The following is a 20,932-nucleotide window of genomic DNA, read 5'->3' as shown; positions in this document are numbered from 1 at the left end:
AAACCACTAGTTTATCTCAAGAACAAAAAGGGAGGGCTCACAAGCACACAAAGTAAGAAATAATAAAGAGAAAATAACCACTGACAGAGAAGAAATTTAAAACAGCTTCCATAGGAGATTATTTATACATCTCTTTGCTAACGAATTTAAAAATTCAGATGAAATGGATAATTTCCTCTGAAAATGTAATTTAGCAAAATTGATTCCTGTGAAGATAGGAAGTTTAAATGAACCGTTGTCCCAAAGAAAAAAAATACAGTCACTGAAGATCCTCCCTCACTCTCCTCACCACACATACACGTAACATCACAGGCCCACATAAGTTCCATAATAAACCGTCAAAGACCAGAATGTGAAATGCCACTTAAACATTTCCAGGGCATAGAGAAAGAAGAATAACTTCTAAATATTTGTATGAAGCACCAACAAAACTGATACCTAAACATCTTAGTTATTGTACATACACAATGTACGAGAACTCTTATGGTAACATTGTTTGTCAAAGCAACAGAACTGTAAACCAGCCAACATCCATTAAGAGAAGAGTAGATAACTAAATTGTGATCTATTCATCATCAGTGAAAATGAACTAGCTCTCCACATTATCAACATAGATAGATCTCAAAAACATTAAGCAAAAGGATATACTGTAGAAGGACCCAAATGATAGGATTCCATTTATATCAAGCTTGAAAATGGACAAAATGTATTGTCTAGGGATAGACCGGGAAGGAGAAGGTAGAGCACCTGGCTTGTGGTCCTTTCCCTCCTTTTGCAGGAAAGAGGTTTCTGGGGAAAGGAGGAAGGCAGGTAACAGATGACCTGTCTAAGCTACTGTATGTATGCTAATGACTAGACCACCTAATTAATAGACTAAGGGTATTTTCTGAAAGTTCTTATCTCTGAGTGCCCTTAGCAGGATGTTCCTGGCTACACATTACTTAAATAAACCCAGAATTTGTGGATGTATGAGCCATGAGTCCCTGGGCCAGGAAGTAAGAGCTGTTTTATAACTGAATGCTCCTCACTGGGCAAGGCGACCCCTGAACCTCATTCAGAGACCTTGTTTATTGTTCTGGGTCAGAAAGCACATGTGTAATGCATGAAGGTCACAAGAAATGTCCCAGACATGTCCCCCTGCTTCATCTAAGCCTCTATAGCCTGTATTCTTGAAATTATTAGTACAGGTAGATACTAGGCAAGATTTGATTGGTCAACTCATTGGATAATCTGATCCTTTGCGTTAGAGCTCATAGAGTAAGTGATTTTCAGATAAGAATTATTTTAAAAAGAGAGTATTGGGGGGAAGAGTGGTGGGATGACATCAAAAGGGCCGCCCAGGTAACTTCCAAGTAGTAATGTTGTAGTCCTTAAAGCTAGTACATGGCGTTTGTTTCGTTATTCTTTAAATGACACAAATATGCCCCATTTGTGAATGATATACACTTGATGCCAAAATAGTAAGCAAATGTAATTTGGTAAGATGGTATGTAAAGAACAACTTTTGAAAAAAAGTTTGCTACGAACGGAAAGAGGGAGCTGGGGAGGTAGAGCTTGCCAGGCAGGTAGGCTGGAGAGAAAGTGTGACCTCAAACAGGCATATTGGTCAATTCTAGTTTCCTGGAGTAGGGATCGAGGCTGCTCTTGAGCACTCTCTCCCAGTTGGTTCACTACTGGGCAATTCATCTGCATGATGCTGTCTTACGGACATACACTGATCCCTTAGAATCCAAGACTGTGGTCATCTAAGGCCCGGGTTGAACAGAGTCTCAAAGATGCAAGTTCTGATCAGCATGGAGAAGGGGCTCGGGGAAGGGAGATATCTGAGCTGGCAAGAGCCCTTCTGCTGCCTTCACGCACATCAGCTGCCTTTAGCTTTCTTCCTTCTCCATCTGCAGTATTCTTATTTGATTCTCACTGTATCCTATCTTTTAGGAGCCATGGGAACATAGTCCTCCACCACCCACTGGCCCCCCAGTGCCACAAATCATTAACATTGAAAAACCCAGGAGATGATGTGCTTGGCTAAAGGAGACAATGCCGTAATGCCCAGAACAAAGCCAGCATCACAAGTGAATGACCTGTACAGCTGCGTGAGCACAGGAGAGAGGCACAACGTGCACCTCGGCCATTTCTTGTCGCTCATGAGCATAGAATTCAGGTAGAACTGTGACAGGCGGGAGTTTGGTGAGACAAAGTGAGCACAAGGTGCAGTACACCCACGACTGAGAAAGCCGGGCACTGACAGCCCCGGGAGGCCACACTTCCCCTCAAGCCAGCGCTGATGCAGAGAGATGGCAACCCAAGGGGCCCCGTCATGTCCTTTCTTACCCCTGTGACTTCCCCATGTTACCCAACCACTTATGCTGAAATGACGCCCATCGACCAAAGGAAAAGATAGGGCAGCCCCTAGGTTCTTTTTCTTCCGGCCCTTCCTTACTCATCAGTAAGCTGAAGGCAGAATGTTGGTAGAATGTGCACATATTAAGAAATGAAATAAAAACAGTGGAGTCACTTTTGTGCACTGTTTCCACTGTTCTGGTAGATATGCACGTAGGAGCTATAGAATATGAATTAGGTATTTTTGCTGATTCTGCATACAAGTTAAATGTTCTTATATATTTGCATTTTAAACCAACATTGCATAATATATAAAGATGAACAGTAAAATTCATGGTAATAATCTTAAATTTTAATTTTTCTTTCCCTATAACATTACCTGGAAAATGAAAAACACCATAACGAGGTGAAAGAGACCATAGAACAAAGTAGAAAGTTGCTTTAGTATCTTTAACAGCACTTTTTCCTGTGCTTTCCACAAATGGCCCCACATTCCACTTTGCTCTGGTTCCCACAAATTATGTATCTGACCGTGCCTGAAGTTCCACCCCTATCAGGTATGAGAAATGCGATCACTGTCTCTGTATCTGTTTCTCTCTCTCCCCGTCTCCCCTTGAGCGGAGGTGGTGCTGACGGAACGCATGTTCTTTAAAAGACCTACCAAATTTCCCCTACATCCAGGGTTCTGACACTACAATATGCATCAGAGTCACCTAGAAGGCTTGTTGTAACGCAGACTGCTGGGCCCTCAGGGTTTCTGATTCAGTAGGTCTGGGCTGGAGCCTGAGAACTTGCATTTCTGAAAGCTGCTGATGCTTCTATACCACACTCAGAACCCCTGGTCTAGTTATCTCAGCCTTGGACATTTGCCAGCGCTGTAAGATGCCTCACGAAAGGCATGTTGTTACCTCGTAAATGTTCAACTGCTCCACCAAGTCCAGGTCAGTCCCTTTCTTGCTCAAGTGCCTCTGGGACACGGCAGCGATGCCCAGCTCCTCCAGGCAGTCCACGACGTCATAGAAGGTGTCTTGGTCTGGCAATCCCGATAACGTCTGGAAGAAAAGAAAAACCGGATACAGAAACGATCTTGGGGACTGTCTCAAGGCATTTTTTACATGGCAGCTGATAGCCATGATTATAACAATATGGGACAAAGCAAGACAGATGACCAATTTATTTGAGAGAAAACCTCTTTGGTATGGTTGGGAGCATGAATCCCACGATTCGCCCCTCTGTTGTACACATGCTGTGTAATCCCCTTCCGAGTGTGGGCTGGGCACTCCTGTCATTAGGTTACGTTCTAGCAAAGGTGAAGGGGTTTTGCAGATGTAACTAAGGTCCCAAATCAGTTGGCTTTTTACTTAATCAAAGGGGTGATTGTCCAGGGTGATGATAATCAAGTGAACCTTTTCAAAGAGGGCTTAGCTCTTCCTTCGCTGACCTCAGAGACTGGAAAGAGACTAGTAACCTTGAAGCAGCAGTGAGCCACCGTGAGTTCTTGAGCCGCAAGAAAATGAATTCTGCCGACCACCGCATGAGCTGGGAAGATGACCCCAAGCCTCAGATGGGACCGCAGCCCTGGGCCACCTCTTGACTACAAGCCTTGTGACACCCTGATCAGAGGACCCAGCTAAGCTGTGTGTGGACTCTCACCCCTACGGAAACTATGGGATGACAAGTGTCTGTTGTTTTAAGCTGCTCAATTTGTGGTAATTCATTACAAGGCATTAGAAAACTAATATACTTCATGATTAGACACTCCTGTTAAAATCCACAAACCAACAGCTGAGGTTATAACAATGTAATGATTCCCTTCTATTTAAATTCGGTAGGGCGTCTCCCCAGTCTATGAAATTTAGGAAAGCACGAGAAATTTCAAAGTAGCCATCAAGAGATAAACAGACACCCCAAGAAAGAAAGAGCTGACTTCTTCTTGAATTCTGCCTCTCTTAAAAGAAGGAACGTTTCTCAGACCAGCCTCCTGCTCAGAGCTGGAAGGAACCTTGCAGAGATTTACTGCAGGCCCTTATCTTGCAAAGTCCGGAGGGAAAGGATCTGCCCCAGGCGACAGGAAGTTGCTGAAGACACTGGGATAAAACCCTGGGCTCAAGCTGCTGTTCCAGTCTCCTACACAAATTATTCTGGCCTGGAATTTCAGACACTGGCCTTTATTCCCTACTTATTTTACTACCTTTGTATCTCTAAAAACACTGTATTTTAAAGTATCTTAAACATAGCAACTTGCCTCAGAAGAAATAAGACCGACACTTTCATAAAGATCATTTTGCAGCACCAGCCTCTCTAACACTTCTATTTTGGGACTATCAATATTGGAAAGAATATCTTTATTCCTAACCCCAATAATGGCTTTTTCCTTTTTGTGTTGAGTGAAGAGGACACAACTCACTACTACCGAGATCAGAAACTAATCAAAAACACTTGGGATGTGATGGCTTAATTACTCATGAGTCCCATTAAGGACACAGGAGGCTGCGAATTGGAAGCTGTCACAAACAGGCGCTCACACACTTAGGCAACCACGTGTGACAGGTGCCAGGCCACACAGTCAATGCCACGCTACAAGACGGTCAACCAGGCTGCCTCTGCTTCCAACACGATTGAAAAAGTGGGCACTCATTCGATGACTCTTATCAGAATAATTTTATACTTTGGTTTTAGGGAAAACTGGAGAACTTGTTAAAAGATGAGGACAGTAAACAGCAAAAAACAGGCCTGGGCAGGGCAAACATTCGGGGATGCCGAAACTTCCTGCCAACTCTGCAAAGCAGTTTGAGAAAAACAAGGCAACTGACATTTAGCATCAGAATTAAAACTTTCTACAGGGCAACGTGGAGCCAGCATGTGGCACAGAGAGGCCCCTGGTCTCCTCACCTCTCTGTTACCCTCCCTTCTCCCCCTTTCTCCCTGCGGGGAGTCAACTGAGGTTCTTCCACCTAGAAGTTTCCAGGGGGTTAAATTGCTAACCCTAATCCCGTTGCCTTAGCAAACTTAACCATAAGGATGGGGGGAATCACTATTAAACAATTAGAGCTATAGAACTAAACAGACTCGGGGAGCCTTTGTTGAATGACAGGCCCAGAGCTGAGGGTACAAAGAGGCCATCTGTCATTTCCGCCTGTGAAAATATGGGCTTGCGCCAAGCAGCATGCCACCACCTCTCATGCAGGCTGCAGGGGACATGGTGGCCTCCCGCCACCAATACAGCTTCTTTTTCCACCTGTGCAGGAGGGTGCTGCACATCCCAGAAACGCACATTCATCTGTTTTTGGCTGATCCTCTAATACGCTTAGCAAATTTCACCACGCTCCCACCTGTCCCTGGGCCTCCCCTCCCAGCTCCTCCCTGTGGCCCCTACTGCTAAGCTGCCTACTTTTGGCAAAGGTGGCAGCCACGCCAGAAAAGTCTGCAAGGCAAATGTTTCTTGACGCCTTTAACCCCGGACACTGCCAATGCCAAGCACAGCTGCCTGACACCTGGTGTCTCCCATGCCCATTTTCTCCTGGACTTCGTCTTGCCGGGACCTGTGACAAGTAAATCTTTACAGGCATATCTCAGAGGTGAAACTCTGTCCTAAAGGACATTCCTGGCACCCCCAACTCCCAGGCTTTCATTGATTCCATCAAGTTCTTCTTGTAGGATAAAACCATCGAGGCAAAGCCTGTACATGAATGTTCACAGCAGTGTTATCTGTGAAAGCCAAGAGCTGGAAATACCCAAATCTCCTTCAACAGGCAAGTAGATAAATTATGACACATCTATACAAAGGGATACTACACAGTAGAAAGGAGCAAACTATTAACATATGCAACAATGCAGATGGATCTCAAAGGCATTCTACTCAGTGAGAAAAGCCACCCTCAGATGGTTACATACCACATGATTGCATCTGACATTCTTGAAAAGACAAAATTACCATGATAGAATAAATCAGTAATTGCTAAGGGTTATACATAAGAAGTTAGGATGTCACTATAGAAGGATCACATGGAGATTCTGGGGGAGATGGAACTGTTCTGTATCTTACTTATGAAGGTGATCCCTATCTACATGTGTTAAAGCTCATACAGCTATATACCAAAAAAGTCCATATTTTATAACTGCTGTTTGAATGTGCCCCCCAAAGTTCATGTGTGGGAAACTTAATCCCCAATACAACAGTGTTGGAAGGTGGGACTTTTAAGAGGGCTCTGCCCTCATGAAGGGATTAATGTCATTATTGCACGAGTGGGCTAGTTATCGTGGGCGTGGGTTCCTAATAAAAGGATGAGTTTCTCTCTCTCTCTCTCTCTCTCTCTCTCTCTCTCGCCTTCTGCCACGGGATGACACACCAAGAAGGCCTGCACCCAATGCCAGCACCTTGATACTGGACTTCCCAGCGTCCAGAACTGTGAGAAATGAATTTCTTTATGAATTATCCAGTCTGTGGTATTCTGTTATAGCAGCACAAAATGGACTAAGACAATAAGTAAACAATAAAAGGCAAATACTTTGCCAGAATCCCATCCACGTTAATTATCCCTTAGCTCTGATAAAGCAGCTCCTCTCCCCAGGCTTCCCTGGGGTCCAGCCTTCCCTGAATGCTCTAAGCCAACCCCACAGTAACCACTCTTGAGCCCTGAAAACCAGGGGATTCTCACTGGGGGGATATCAGTGACAGGCGATTATATAGCTTGCAGGGTGGGAAATGGTTCATTTCTGCGCTCCCTCAGATCTTTGGAAGATGGGGATGGGGGTGGATAGGTAATGACCCTGCATCTCAGAAGCCACTCTGTTAATATCCCTGTTTTGCAAAGAGAGCTGACTATACTCTCAGAACCGTAGGCAGACTAGGATTTAGTACCAGTGTTTGGTCCATTATGGAAATGTCAATTTTTTTAATTCCTTGTTATTAGGCTATCTTTTAATTTAGGGAAATCAACAGTTAGAAACCACCCAACTTGCAATATACTTGACCAGATCTCAGAGTCTGAATTTTTGTCCAGACCCATATTAACGTTTCAATTTGTTATTTTGCTTGGCATCTGAGAAGATTTTACTCACTAGGGCAGTTGACACAATTCAACACAAAACAAAACAAACCCAGCATGAGCACCAGCAGTGTGCTGACCATTTTAAGGAAAGGATTACATCTGGAGGAATGTCCTCGAGGACCTTCCTGGATGTCTCCTGGGCCAGAACTAACAAAGGATGAGACAGAACTGCCAAAGAGAAGAGAAAAGGAGGAATTCCTGGACATTAAATGCCACACGATGCCAAGCAGAGGGTGATGCATGCTGGGTCTTTGCCAGTGACTGGCGACAGAGGGCCCGTGGCCTGCGGGTGCTGCTACAATCACAAGAACAGGCACAGCCTCCACCAGTAACATGGATCACATTACAATGGATAACACTGCATAAGAGCTAAAATTCTGTCCTGAACTCAGTGTTTTCTACAACAATGTGACCTAAAGAGGACAGAGAATAGATGAACTTAATTTTTAAAAACCAACAGAAAATTGCTTCCACTCAAATGGTAAAACAAGCCCACAGACAAATTTGAAATTAAAAGAATTCTTAGGATTGCCCATTTCCCATCAGGGCTGGAGGAGAGTTTCCTGTGCTTTCATCAGCAAATGATATTTCATTAAAAAAACCATCATTGCCAGTGTGACCTAGGGAAAATCTCTTGTTTTACTACACATTTCTTCTGTTCTCAGTTGGTTTTAATGTTTTCGTTTTTCTAATGGGTTCATAATATATTTATGATAGTATTTGCTACCCTATTTTTTTTTTTTTTTTGCAAACAATGTCCCAGTTTGTAATTTTCACTTAGTTATAATTTGGGATTTTCATTTTATAAAATAAAATCAATTTTACACAGTGAAATACTTAAATACTTTTCTTTGGAAATTTTTACACTGGTTTTGTTATTAAAATAACCTTTACCAACTGGGGGCCAATTAGTCTTCATCTCTATGTTTTTTCCTGCAGTTTTATATGTGACATTAAACTCTTTAATCTAACGCAGAGTAATTGTGGTATATGGTCAAAATATGCTTTGTTTATTTCCATTTAGCAACACTTCCCCAATATGGATGAGGCTAACCCACCCCCATTGACCTCGATGACTGTACGACAAGTTGTTCTGCATGTTGACGTTTCAGAGCTCCTCTGTGCCAATCATCTGTCCACCGAGCAAAGAGCCAGACCACATTGTTTTTAATCCTTGAAGTCTGCATATGTGCTATCCAGTAGGAGAAGTTGCACCTCATAAAGAAACTGATTTCTACAAATGTATCCCCTGTTCCTTAGGGGAAACATTTTTCCAGTTGCATTTTAGGAAGAATGGACCCTGGATCTTTCTGAAGCCCTAACCATCACCGCAGATGGTCCTGTGGACTCATGCCCAGCAGCCTGCAGAGCACATGGAAGGTGCATGGGGCAGCTGACGTGGGCCTGTGTTCTAAAGGCGTGGTGATCTGAATGGAGAAACTCCAGTCCTGGACTGGGCCCCGTCCCAGGTCAGCACGGGACCCACTGTATCAGAGCAGCACCTTTGGGGTGCACACTGAGGACCACCCTGGGAGGTGGTACCAGGGAGGGAGGTGATGGGATGGATGGGAGCACAAAGGTGTGGTCACCATCGTATAAGGAGGATGGGGCCTTGCCCAGGGTTCCTTCTCTCAGCCCAGCAGTCTGAACTGAATACACAGTGGGACAAGAACACCTCATTTCCTCCTGACTTATGAACTATTTTCTTATAGTAAAACTTGGTCACTTATATTCTTAAGGAAAAAAGGTTTTAAAGGGGACAACTTAACAGGAAAAATAGTCATAAAATTGTCATCTTTCTGGTTTTACTAGAAAAGACCAAAGTAGGAACACATGCAGACACATGCAGGTTCTCACACGTATGCACCCCTGCACGCACACCTACCCCACGCATGGCATAAAGGATTTTCTCCTGGGAACAAACACGCTACAGCTGTCATTCCAGCCACCATGATGGGGGCCGTGGGGTATAGCTCTTATTCAGAGGGAAATAAGGGCTATAGATTTAGATTTTCACATTGTATTTGTTCCCTATGGCTGCTATAACAAAGTACCACAAACTAGGTGACTTAAAATTATTTTCTCAGTTTGAGAGGCTGTTATCAGTCTGATATTAAAGTATGGACAGGGCCACGCTCTCTCGGAAGGCCCTAAAGGAAGATCCCTCTTGGCCTCATCCTAGGTTGGTTGCCAGCAATCCTTGGCATTCCTTAGCTTGTAGACACATCACGCTAATGTCTGCCTATCTTCACGTGTCTTTCCTTGCACGCATGCCTTCACACTGTCTGCCTTCTGCGTCTCTTTGCCTCTTCCTACAAGGACTCCACTCACACTGGATTCAAGTCTACCCTAATGACCTCATCCTAACTGGATTACATCTGGGTTACACCTATTTCCAAATAAGGTCACAGTCACAGATACCAGGGGTTAGGTCTTCAACGTATCTTTTGGGGTGACAACATCCAACCCATAACACATATCCACCAACCTTGTTCACTAAAGTCATCGCATAAACCAGTAGCTCTGTGTCAACTCCATCCTTTTCCTCCAGGATTTCCATGACATTTGACCAGGGTGTGACACCTATGAGTAAAGCAAAAGTCATTAGAAACAGCAATCCAAAAACATTCCTTATGCAACTCACGTCATGGTGTACCCCAAGGCCTTATCACGCGGCAATGGCAGTGTCTTTCAGTCACCAAGCTTTACAGCATGACATCATCCTCAGGGTGGACTTGAATATGCTTCTAATTAAGAATATTCCATAGTAGGAAATGCTTTCTCACATCATCTTTGCCCTTTTAACAAGAGTACGGTACACTCTTCAATGTCATAATGTCTAATCCACTTGCTTGAAAAATTCCCTTTATATTAAAATATGTAATTTAAAAAACATCCATTCATGTGCAACTTTCTAGGCCAAATATTTGACTCAGAGTGGAAACCCCTCAAAAAGTATTCTCTGAACATCCATCAGCACACAAGGAAAGGGGACATAGAAGATACTATCATTATTCTAATGGTGACTCCACGAGATAACAGTGACACGCCTGCCTAGCAAACATCTCAAGATGTTTATCACCTCCATTCCATCAAGGCACAAATACTGTTTTAGCATCAGCTAGGTACAAGGTCTAGTGGACAGGTACCCTTGATAGGTTTATAATCTCACGGAGCAATTAGGCATAAGCACAAGAACAGACATCAGCAGAGAGCAAATGGCCGAGAAGCGGCAAAAGCATGTAGCTGGGCCTGTCACTCAGCGAGTGAGGTCTCTTGCAGGGGGGGTGATTGCAGAGGGCTTAGTGCAAGAGGTGGCTCCTAAGTGGGGTCTGCAGGTGAAGGCTCATGGGTGGTTATCCTCCAGCAGTGGGGAGGAAAATACTTCGTGTTCATGTTCAGGCCCACTAAGCCAAGGGCAAGGCCACAAATGGGACACAATCCCCTGACACGGTTTTCTGTGCCCGAGATGACTATCTACAGTGAAGTAAGCATTGCCTCACTCTCAGCTTGGCGGTTTAGAACATAAAACACTTCCCTGCTTTCACTATAAAGATCTCAAAGGAAATTTGCTTATTTTTGCTTGGTAAGTTTGGAAATAATCTAAATACAGTAGTTTCCCAATGCTTGTCTTTAGATGGGTTATATCAAAGATGATCCTGGTCTGGAGAACAAAAGTTCCCCAAAGACAGCAACGGTCTTGTTTCTCTGTTCTCTCAGCTCAGTGCCTGACACGTAGTACGTGCTCTGCTAAATGGTGAACAGACACCTCTTAGGAGATATGAAGTGGGTTAAGCTGGAGAAGTTTTAAAAGAACCAGGGAGCAGATGCACACAGTAAGAAAAGCAGAGAAGACAGGAGGATTAAGCACAGAATAGGCCCCTACTACAAGACATGACAGACACAGACATAGCTTGATGTAGAGATCTGTTGGCTTTTTCCCAACAAGCGAATGGAAAGCCTTTTCCTTTGGCTAAGTTGCCCAGACCAGTCAGAACTGGGTGATCTTCTATGACCCTTTCTAACTCTGAGCACAAAGGCATTCTCCTCCTCCTGCCGACTGTTGAATTATCTCCTTGCTCACATTTATCATTAAACTACTTTGAAGTCCACACCACAGCGTAACTGTTCTTCCATTTCCAGCAAAGTAACTATTTCAGCCCTCAAGATAGTCGATCACTGTGGTTGGTAGACACTGGGTCTCAGGGTCCAGGTGCAGTTTGAGAAGACTGAGGGTGTCTGATGTTTATAACAGGGGCAGCTTCCATCATCCACACTTGGCACTAAACCTTGGCACAAAACATGTGTTCTAGTGACTTACCCAGGTGTGGTTAAGAGGAAGACAGTGTAGGGAAGGAAGCACTGAAGCTAAGAATTTCCAGTGGTGCTAGCGGGCCCAGAACTGCTTCCTGGTTGCTTACTTTGAAGCCAAAGATGCCAAACAAGGCCTGGGGGAACACAGGCCAAGCGACAAATGCAGGCAGCCCCAAGAGAGGGAAGTAGCCAGGCAACATCCTCTCCCACGCTCGCACAGACACGTATGTGTGCACCATCTAATCCCTGATAATAAGAACATTCAAACATTGCCTTAATTTAATTGAAAAATGTATTCTTCAGCTGTGAATCCCTTATTACCATTTAAGGATTTTAAGCCTGGAAATGTGCATAAACTATTGGGATGAATGTTCACTCTCCTTTGATTGTTTTGGGCCAGAAAAATGGGAAATATTTAGAATAAAGGTGAAAAGGAAGGAACATTTGTTTCAACACAGATAGCCTTGGCAGGCCTCAGGCTAGACCTGTATATTAAGGCACGAGCACTTGGCAACTTTCCTGTCTGAATTCAGTGGTCCAGGCCCCTCTACCCGCATCATCACTGCCAGCTCCCTACAGAGAGAGAGAGAGAGAGAGAGAGAGTGTGTGTGTGTGTGTGTGTGTGTGTGTGTGTGTGTGTGTGTGCGTGTGTTAGAGGGAGGAGCTCCTGTAATGTATCATAAACCACAGGATCCTAGCCCTTCACATAAGAGAAAGAAACTGGGCCCAAAGCAATGGAATGGAGGGAGGCTCAGGCGACTCATCTGTAAGTGGGGTGACAGTGCCTACCTTACAGGATTACTGTGAGGGGTCACTGAGATCCAACACTTTGTCTTTTGTCCCTGGCACCACTGGAGCACATCAGAGGACAATACTTTACCTACTCATTATCATCTGTCTCTGCAATTCCACCAACCCCCCGACCCCAAACTCCGGAGTACAGGGTGTGAGAGCCCGTTTCTTCCCGATGTTTGCAAGCACATAGTTGACACCCAAATACTTGCCAAATAAATGAGTGATATATGAACAATACTTGGTGTTGTGTCCGCTACGTGATACACACCCAAGTATATCTATAGCTGTAATTATCATGGTGGCAGTAGGTGGCAGCACCCCCGCTCACTCACCACTGGGCCTTCTACACAGTCCTCTCTTTCCAGCAAATCACAGCGCCTCTCTCTCAATCCAGATAAATAAACACACACAGAATAAACTGCTCGATACTTTTCCCCTCTTCCTCTCCTCTTAGATCTGTGTCAAACCTAACGGAAAATAAGGTATTTAGCACAGTGCCTCAACACATGACTTGGTCTAACACTCAAACAGAAGCTCCTCACAGCAGGCTCTATGTCGTTCCACATGATGCATAAACACTCAGCGTGGATACTTCTACTATAAACAATGGTGGAAATAGAGCTTGGGTTCTGTCAACTTCTAATCTCCACCGCACTTCGTGCGTTCTTTATAGATAGATACATTCTTGAACAGAAGTCAAAGATGGGATTGCTTGAAAGGACGGCTGAATTTTTTTCCCTGTTAACACGTGTAATACACATGCTTAAGAATTATGTCATATCTCATCACTTTACATTCAAATGAAAAATGGAAATTCCTCAAAAGCTGCGCTGAACCAAATTAGTGGGACTCAAGATTTATGACAAATTTCAACATGAGTTACCCACTCTAGGCACTTGCCCCACCCTCTGCGGGACAGACAAACCTTTACAATCAGAGAAAAGGTCCTCCTGCCCAACAGCATGGAGATCTCTCAAATAGTTCCCAGTTGACCACTAGAGGGAAGATGTCAAGGAAAGGGAATCTCTGATACGGCGAAATGACAAAGCAGGGCTCTCTCAAGGGCTCCCATGGGCGCTATTGGCTTTCTCTCTTGCCTGTCTCCCAGGCGCCATCCCCCGGAAAGGGAAATGACTCGAAGATGCAAGCAAAAGAGAAGAACACCCAGCAGCCTGAGCAGACAGGTGCAGTACTGTGCCCTGCCTCAGAGACTAACTCAGACCTTATATTCCAGCCCCAAAGCCAAAGTGCAATTGCCTGGGTCAAATGGGGCACTTTCAATTTTCATTCATAAATATTGATTACTCCCCACAATGAACTTTGACCCCTTCTGCTTTTATCCCTGCTCTCTAACTGGCCCACTCTTGGCCACAGAGCAAACTGCCCACACGGCAGAATGAACCCTTCTGGTTAACCCATGTGCAGCATGCATGGTGTTTATAAAGCAAGCAGAGGAATTTGTTCTGGAACAGCTCTAGGTAGTAGTAGTGATTTTTGAGGACTGGTAGTTTATTTGTTGATTTTACTGCTGATTCCTTAAATCTGACAGTTTTCATCATCCAAAAGAATTCCTCTCTATTAAAAAAGACAACTGTCTATAATTTCACATGCCCATTCCCTCCCACCATGGAATGAGTGTAAAGCCAATCTGAGGAGTAAAATTTGTGGTTTATTTTATCAACTTGTGCACAAATGGACACGCTCGGTTCATCCTGAGTCACCTCTGGCACCTCTCTCTCGTCCAGTTGAGAGGGGACTGGAGAGCAGCTTCTCAAACCACTGGGTAGAAACACACCTGGAAGTCACGCTGCTCTCTGCAGAACACCATGACACATTTATGTGTTTAATTCCATCACAGGATTCAGGAACAATTTTACTAGCAGTAAAATAGGATGATGTTATATGTATGCATTTTAAGATCCCAGCCAAGACCACACATGTCCACGAAGAAACATGCTATTGAACCACACGTGATAAGCCATTTCTGAGTTTTTCCCATTAGTGCTATTCCTTTTTTTATTTTCCCCCAGCTGCTAGTGCTCAGTAGCAGACAGATAACAGCAGTGGCCAGAAGTTTAAGAAATTTTACAGGCAAAAACCATAAAGCTGAGAAAACAATTCATTAGCTGGTTTTTTTAAATTTTATTTTTAGTAATTGGGAAAAGATGACCAGCATACTGTCTTGGTGGAGAGACCCAGCATAGCAGAGAGCCTCTGGCTGGGGCTGTGGATGGAACCTTGGATGTGGGGCACTCCGCCATCTCCCCAAGAATGCTTCTTATGAAATGTGAAGTCCAAGGAAGGAAACTCTGAGCTCCCAAAGCCAAGGGAGAGCCCAGGTCATGAGCAGGTTGCCCCTCTAACCCGGCCCCCAAGGCAAGGGTCCCTGGGTTACCTAAAATTTAGGACAGGAAGACAAAGCGTCCATTAGCTGTCCTAAAGTAACCCCCGGAGCTGTGGGATGAAGTAGGAATCCTCCCAAGATGAATGAAAGGAGCCGTCTTACTATCTTTCACAACACACATCGTTGGCTTTAAACCTAATTAGCTGGCCTTGAAAATAGCTAAATCTGGTTTCTGAGCCCTTGGCAGTCCTTTTATTGAGGATTTTCAGTTGGCCCCATGATCTGCTCTTGGCCATAACTATCTTCCTATCTGCACCAGACGGCGGCAGCTGCAGCAGACGGAAACCTGCCTCGGTCTGGGGTCCACCTTCCAGACTCGCAGCCTGCCCGTGCCCCGGGGTTCGTGTCCCTCACACGCCTCCACAAAGAGGCCTGGAATTGTCTCTTGGCCTGATTGGTGGTGACACATGCCCGTGTGTTCATGGGACAGGTATGGGAGCCCCAGTGTATGGTCCCGGATCCTTTCATTAACTTGTATTCAAAACTTGCAAAGTAACAACAGTAAGCTACTTTCTTTCACATTTAGAGTCAGCCCTGGAAGGAGGGGCTCTGCATAATTCTAAGTCAGAGACAAATGGTTTGAATCTAAGTGCTACCTAGGCCCCTTGTTTCTTTCTGACAGTGATAGCTGACTTGTACATCAATGTACGTGTACACACACACCCCTGTAAGGAAATATACCAACATGTTCACAGTTATTATCTTTGTTCAGACTAGAGGTCATTTTTTATTGTTTTCTTTGCAATGGTTCTTCTGAATTTTCTATAGTAGTGCTATATTGTTATAATCATAAAATCAAAAAATATTATCAAGTTTTTGTTTGAGTCTTTGTGGGAATAATGATACTAATTGAGTTCTATTGGGGAGGAATATAAACAAAAGACAAAAAAGAAAAAAAAACCTAGTATTTTAGCTTCAGGCCTCTTAATATCACAGGGGCTGCAGCATGTCACCCTAACCCAGACCCAAAGTCCATTCTTCACCACATGTTCCTGGCATGCCCGCCTGCTCTGGGCCGGCTGGTGCTGGGACACCAAGCTGAGACACAGAGACCCGGCCTCGAGCTGAGGGCAGCCTCATGGAGAAACAGGTAAGGAGGGGTGGTGCAGACCAGGTGGAAGATGGGGGTGGCAGGTGAACAGGGGCTGGATGGTGAAGGGTCTCGTACGAGGAAGGGTTTGGACTTTACCCTGTAGGCACTGGGAAGCCAGTGCAGGTTTTATTACAGAATGATGTAACTGAGTTTGTGTGTTAACATAATCTTCCAATAGCACTTTGGAGTGGCAAGGGACATGGGTGAGGGACAGTGAGAGTCCCAAGTAAGGCAGGGCATGGGATGCAGGGAAGGAAGGGAGAAGGTCCAAGGCACATCTAGGGGTCAGAAGCAATGAAGCCTCATAGAAGTGAGGGGAGGAAGGAGGCAAGGAGAGCAGAGGAGGGAGCTGATCCTTTGTGGTTTCATGGCGGGGTCTGGCTAGAGGATAAAGACACACTCAGTGTCTGTCCTCTCCTGGGCAAGCCCATGAGTGTCCTCTCCAAACAAGTCCTTCATTGTCAAACTGCGTTCTGGCCCTGAGCTTTGTATACTCACCATCCTAAAAAGTACATTTCTTGCACTGGGAAGCCCATACATAGGGAATTCTATTAATTCTTAACTGTTTCAAACACGTAAAATGTGGAAACCTCCCTATGTTAGACATTTTCACTTTGATGACATAATGCAGCAGGGACTACTCACCTCTTTTTGTGTCGACGGCAGAGACAGCCTGAATGAGAAGAGGGGCGTTGGACTCCGAGTACTCCACAAACACGAGCAGCAGCTTCAGGGCTGTCTTCACCACCAGGCGGAACTGGGCAGGAGAGATGACACCATCACGTGACTGCAGACATGGCCCTGTGCACCCGAGGGCACCGTCCCGGTAGCTGGCACCCAGCGCTTACCTCGGCCTGGGTGCTCTTCTCAGCGATTACACAGATTCCTTCATTAGATCCTAATTCCTTATTAGATGCCTCGGAAGGCAAATATTAGTATTATCCCCATTGTGCAGATCAGGAAATTGAGGCAGGAAGTACCCCCGCCCATAATCACAAAGCTAAAAAGAAATGGGACCAGACTTCGTGGCTCCAGAGCCCACACCTGGCAGGCCCTCAACACACGAGGCAGTGTTTGCCAAGTCAGTCACTTCATTTTATCCCAACTCCAGGATTATGAGGTGGACACACACGATTCTTATCGTTCTGCTGAGGAAGCAGGTACTACAGGTTAAATAACTTGTCCACGGTCACAACAGCTGGCGTGGGCAGGCAGGAACCTGAATCACGTCCCCCATCCTTAAAACCAAGCAGAGAAGGCCGCCCGGGGCCTTAGAACTGCACTCCCTGGGCCCGAGGCTCGGCCGTTGCGAGAGCCTCACACAGCCCTGAGCCTCCCCTCACGCAGGGAGAGCCCTCCCTTGCCACCCGCCCTCGGGGAGGTCACAGGTTACCCACCAGGGAAAACCCCAAACCTCCCAACAGAAGTGGCCTCAAGTTCCTGACTCCAGCTCGGCCAGCCCCAGGGGCTGAAGCACTTTGAGGGTCCCCAGGTCAGCTCCCACTTCCCCCTCAAACTGCGCCCCCCAATCTCCCTTCCCTTGGCCCTGCCTCCTTCCAAAAACCTCCTCCTCAAGGAGCTCACACCAACTGCCTCCTGGACATAGGCTCAAACTGGGCATCTAAGAACCAACAAGCCTGCCCCGGGCTGTAAGTTGCACCCAGGCTGTTTGCTCGTCAGTGCCCCATGCCCCTGTGGGCAGTGAGCTTTTTCAAGGGGAGAGGGGCTCATTTGCTTTGTGTCTGCAGGGCCTGGAGCTGCACTTGGCCATGTCTGCTCACTGAATGCGTCAGCCAGTGGCCGGGTCCTGCAGTCCAGGAGCCCTCGCCGCCCCCCACCCCCAAAGCCTCCATCACAGGTTGTGGAGAATCGGCTTCTGCTTCATTTGCTCTGTAGCCTGAGGAAAACCCAGTGCCTCCTGGACACATCTGCTCCCATCAAAGCATTAGGGACACGGGTAGGTAGACTCTACAGGGAACTTGTGGGGAGCCCAAGTAGAGGACCATGTTGTGCGATCGACAGGGAACAGCTCAACGACACCACCCACCCCAAGTCATTTCTCCAAAATCACACAGTACCTTGCCTGCCCTTCCCCCCTGCTGTCGTCCTAACCTAGCACAACTCCTGGCTTTTCCTTGACTCTGCACCTCTCCCTAGCAGTCCCCAGTGCTCAGCTACCCTTTACAGGAACTTCTCCAAGGAGCTGTTACAGCCCCCGCTCCACTCCCTGACCCCCCAACTGAATCCTCACCCCAACCTGATATGACATTCTCACCACCAGGTTGCTCTTGTCAGGGTCGCCCATGGCCTCTCTACTGTCTAACCCAACAGCTACTTCTTGGTGCCCATTTGAGCTCAACTCTCAGCAGCACGTGACACAATTAATCTCCCTCCAGAAACAACTCCCTCTCTGTCTCTGCAACCGCTTGCACTCTGACCTGAGCAGCTGCTCCTCCAACAGCTCCCTCTGGGGTGCTCAGGTTCTAGGCGTGGAAAGGCCTCAGAGTTCACTCCTGCACTCTCTTCCTTCCCCTGTCCATGCACTCTCTCTAGGTGAGATCATCCAGTCCCTTGGTTTTAAAGTCCATCTAAGATTGGATGCTAAATGTTGCTCTTAGGCCTGACCAAACACATGACATCTGCACTCAGATGCTAACAGGTGCCTCAAATTTATCGTGGCCAAAAGAGAAATCTTGATCTTCATTCATGCTCCCTCCATAGCCCCCACCTTGGTACAAGGCCCCGCCACCCTCACCTCCCCTGGGCACTGAGCGGGGGTCTACACCACTCACCACAGCCCCACAGCAAATCCATCCACCAGTGCTGTCAGAGCTCCCTTCAAGATCTATCCCAAACCTGTCCACCTCCTCTCTGCCCACCCTGGACCACCATGACAGGCTCCTAAGGGAAGTCCATTCTCTAAACTACAGCCAGAGTGACCGCTGTCCCCTCCTGCTCTCAGCCTCCCAATCACTGCCACCGCACGGGTGCAGTTGCCCTGCAGGCTTTGTGCTCCAGCTCTGCCGAGCCCCCCGACTCCCTCTCTTCAGTCTCTGTCCCTCCTGCCCAGTTTGCTTCAAACACCAACTCCTTAGTTGTGTGAGTGTGTTTGTCACATATGGAAGCTTGGTCACCGTTCGGGGCATCCTCATTAGCTACATCCTCTGCCTGGAGCCCACCCCAAACTAGTCACCACAGGCCTGGCCTTTTCTCATCCTCCAAGTCTGAAAATCCCCCTGCTGGAAAATGCCTTCCTGACTACTTTATGCACAGGAGCCCCGCCCCCTTGGTCACTATCACATCACTGGTTTATCTTCTTCACATCCTTTATCGTGACCTGAAATTGCACAGACACTTGTTCACCTGCTATTCCTCTGCTGACCCTACGAACTTAGGTGTCCTGTTGGCAGAGATGTTGGTTTAACCCAGACAGAGCTGCTCAGTCAGTACTTCAGTACTGCAAGTGACAGGCAGGCAGGCCAGCGCTGAGGCTCAGCCTTCAAATCATGCCCCTGCTTTGTGTGGAGCGAGTGGCCTCAGGCCCCAGCCTCCACCTCCCGCCCCCATCACAGCCCGCAGCCAGGCCAGGGCCCTCCACAATCACACCGAGGACAAGCAGCACCCTGGGCTTCCATTCTCATGGTCATGTCCTTTCCGCACAGGGAGCCGAGCCCTTCTGAGGGCTTTGAACTCTTCAGATGGTTTCTACCTTCATAACTTGAGTCCCACAGCCGTTCCTCTGCTTCCTGACTAGAAACAGACTGAGTTTCCAGAATATTTTTCTCCACAATTACAAGGCTGGGGGTAGAAGGGGAAGGTATGGCACAATGAATTGTGCTTTGTGTGTTTAGAGCTGAAGATATTTCTTCAAGTAAATAAAAAGACCCAGCAAGTTCAGGCTTGGTGACTTCCTTAGTGGGTGGACTATTATTATGTGGTTTAAGCCTCTAAATGCCTTCCTGGGAAAGAACCTGGCTGCTGCCCAACCCGCTCCCCCATTAGCTGGTCTCAGCAGGGCCCCCCGTGCCCACCTCTGAGAGGTTCCTCCAGAGCATCTCTGCGGCCACCAGGCCTTGACCGACACGGTGCCAGGCACTCAGAATCCCTAAGCCGCTCTCCCACACGAGGCTGTCTAATTAAGAGACCACTGTTTTCTAGCAAAGTCTTCTATTTCTATTAGTTTCAACACGCCTATTCATGTTTTCCTCTCCTCTGTTGTAAAGGCTCTCTTTGGAGCTCTTTTGGCACTGTAATTTGGTTTTTTTAAAAATCCTCAAACTCTTCTGATTCATGATTTTAGGATTCTATGAATTTGGCTCCTACTGAGTCTAGGTTTATGTGTGTGTACTTTTGGAAGCTTTACTATGTAAATTAATAACAGATAGTTAAACTACTTAAGAAAAAAGTACCTTAGAACATTAATTTTGTGGAAATACATGGTACTAATTGCAAGCGTGTCCTAACTAATAATCATCATCAAAATATGTCCGGCAGGATCCTCCTCCGAAGTACCTTATTACTGTTACTGCATAGACTTGAAAGTAATGAAGGTGCATTCCTTTCAAAAGAATTCTACAGCGAACTCTCATTTATCCAGAAGTCACGTACCCTGATGCCCTCAAAACGCTCCAAAGCTTGGAACAGCCACAGTGGAGACCACACACCCATTCTCCCAAGTCCAAACATGCTGCTCGCTCCTCCTAAAGCTCTTAAAAATCTACCCTCATGCCCCTCGCGCTTATCTTGCACCCATTTTAATTGGAGTGGATATCAAGATTCCCAGCACACACCAGCTGAGAAGAGGCAAACCAGCAAGGACAGTGAGGGAAGAGGAGAGGCAGGCCCATGGTGGCAGCAAGGGCAGGCGTCACAGATGAGGAGGGTGGGAACCGGCTGCACAGCTGCTGGAACACACACCCCTGTGTGGCCCAGACA

General features: G+C 46.3%; 1 protein-coding gene across 13 annotated transcripts in view; it reads right to left on the bottom strand.

The window, feature by feature from the left end:
* Nucleotides 1-20,932, bottom strand: part of FHOD3 (formin homology 2 domain containing 3) — a 423,570-nt gene that overhangs the window by 144,734 nt on the left and 257,904 nt on the right. For all 13 annotated transcript variants that reach the window (XM_045527658.1, XM_045527665.1, XM_045527667.1 and 10 more), the window contains exons 7-9: nucleotides 16,643-16,754; nucleotides 9,880-9,974; nucleotides 3,249-3,392 (exon numbers count right to left, since the gene is read on the bottom strand). In XM_045527658.1, the coding sequence (XP_045383614.1) occupies nucleotides 3,249-3,392; nucleotides 9,880-9,974; nucleotides 16,643-16,754 (351 nt within the window). The remainder of the gene's footprint in view (nucleotides 1-3,248; nucleotides 3,393-9,879; nucleotides 9,975-16,642; nucleotides 16,755-20,932) is intronic.

The sequence above is a fragment of the Lemur catta genome, chromosome 16 (genome assembly GCF_020740605.2).
Source record: "Lemur catta isolate mLemCat1 chromosome 16, mLemCat1.pri, whole genome shotgun sequence".
In the NCBI taxonomy this organism is placed as follows: Eukaryota; Metazoa; Chordata; class Mammalia; order Primates; family Lemuridae; genus Lemur; species Lemur catta.
This window is presented reverse-complemented; position numbering and strand designations above follow the sequence as displayed.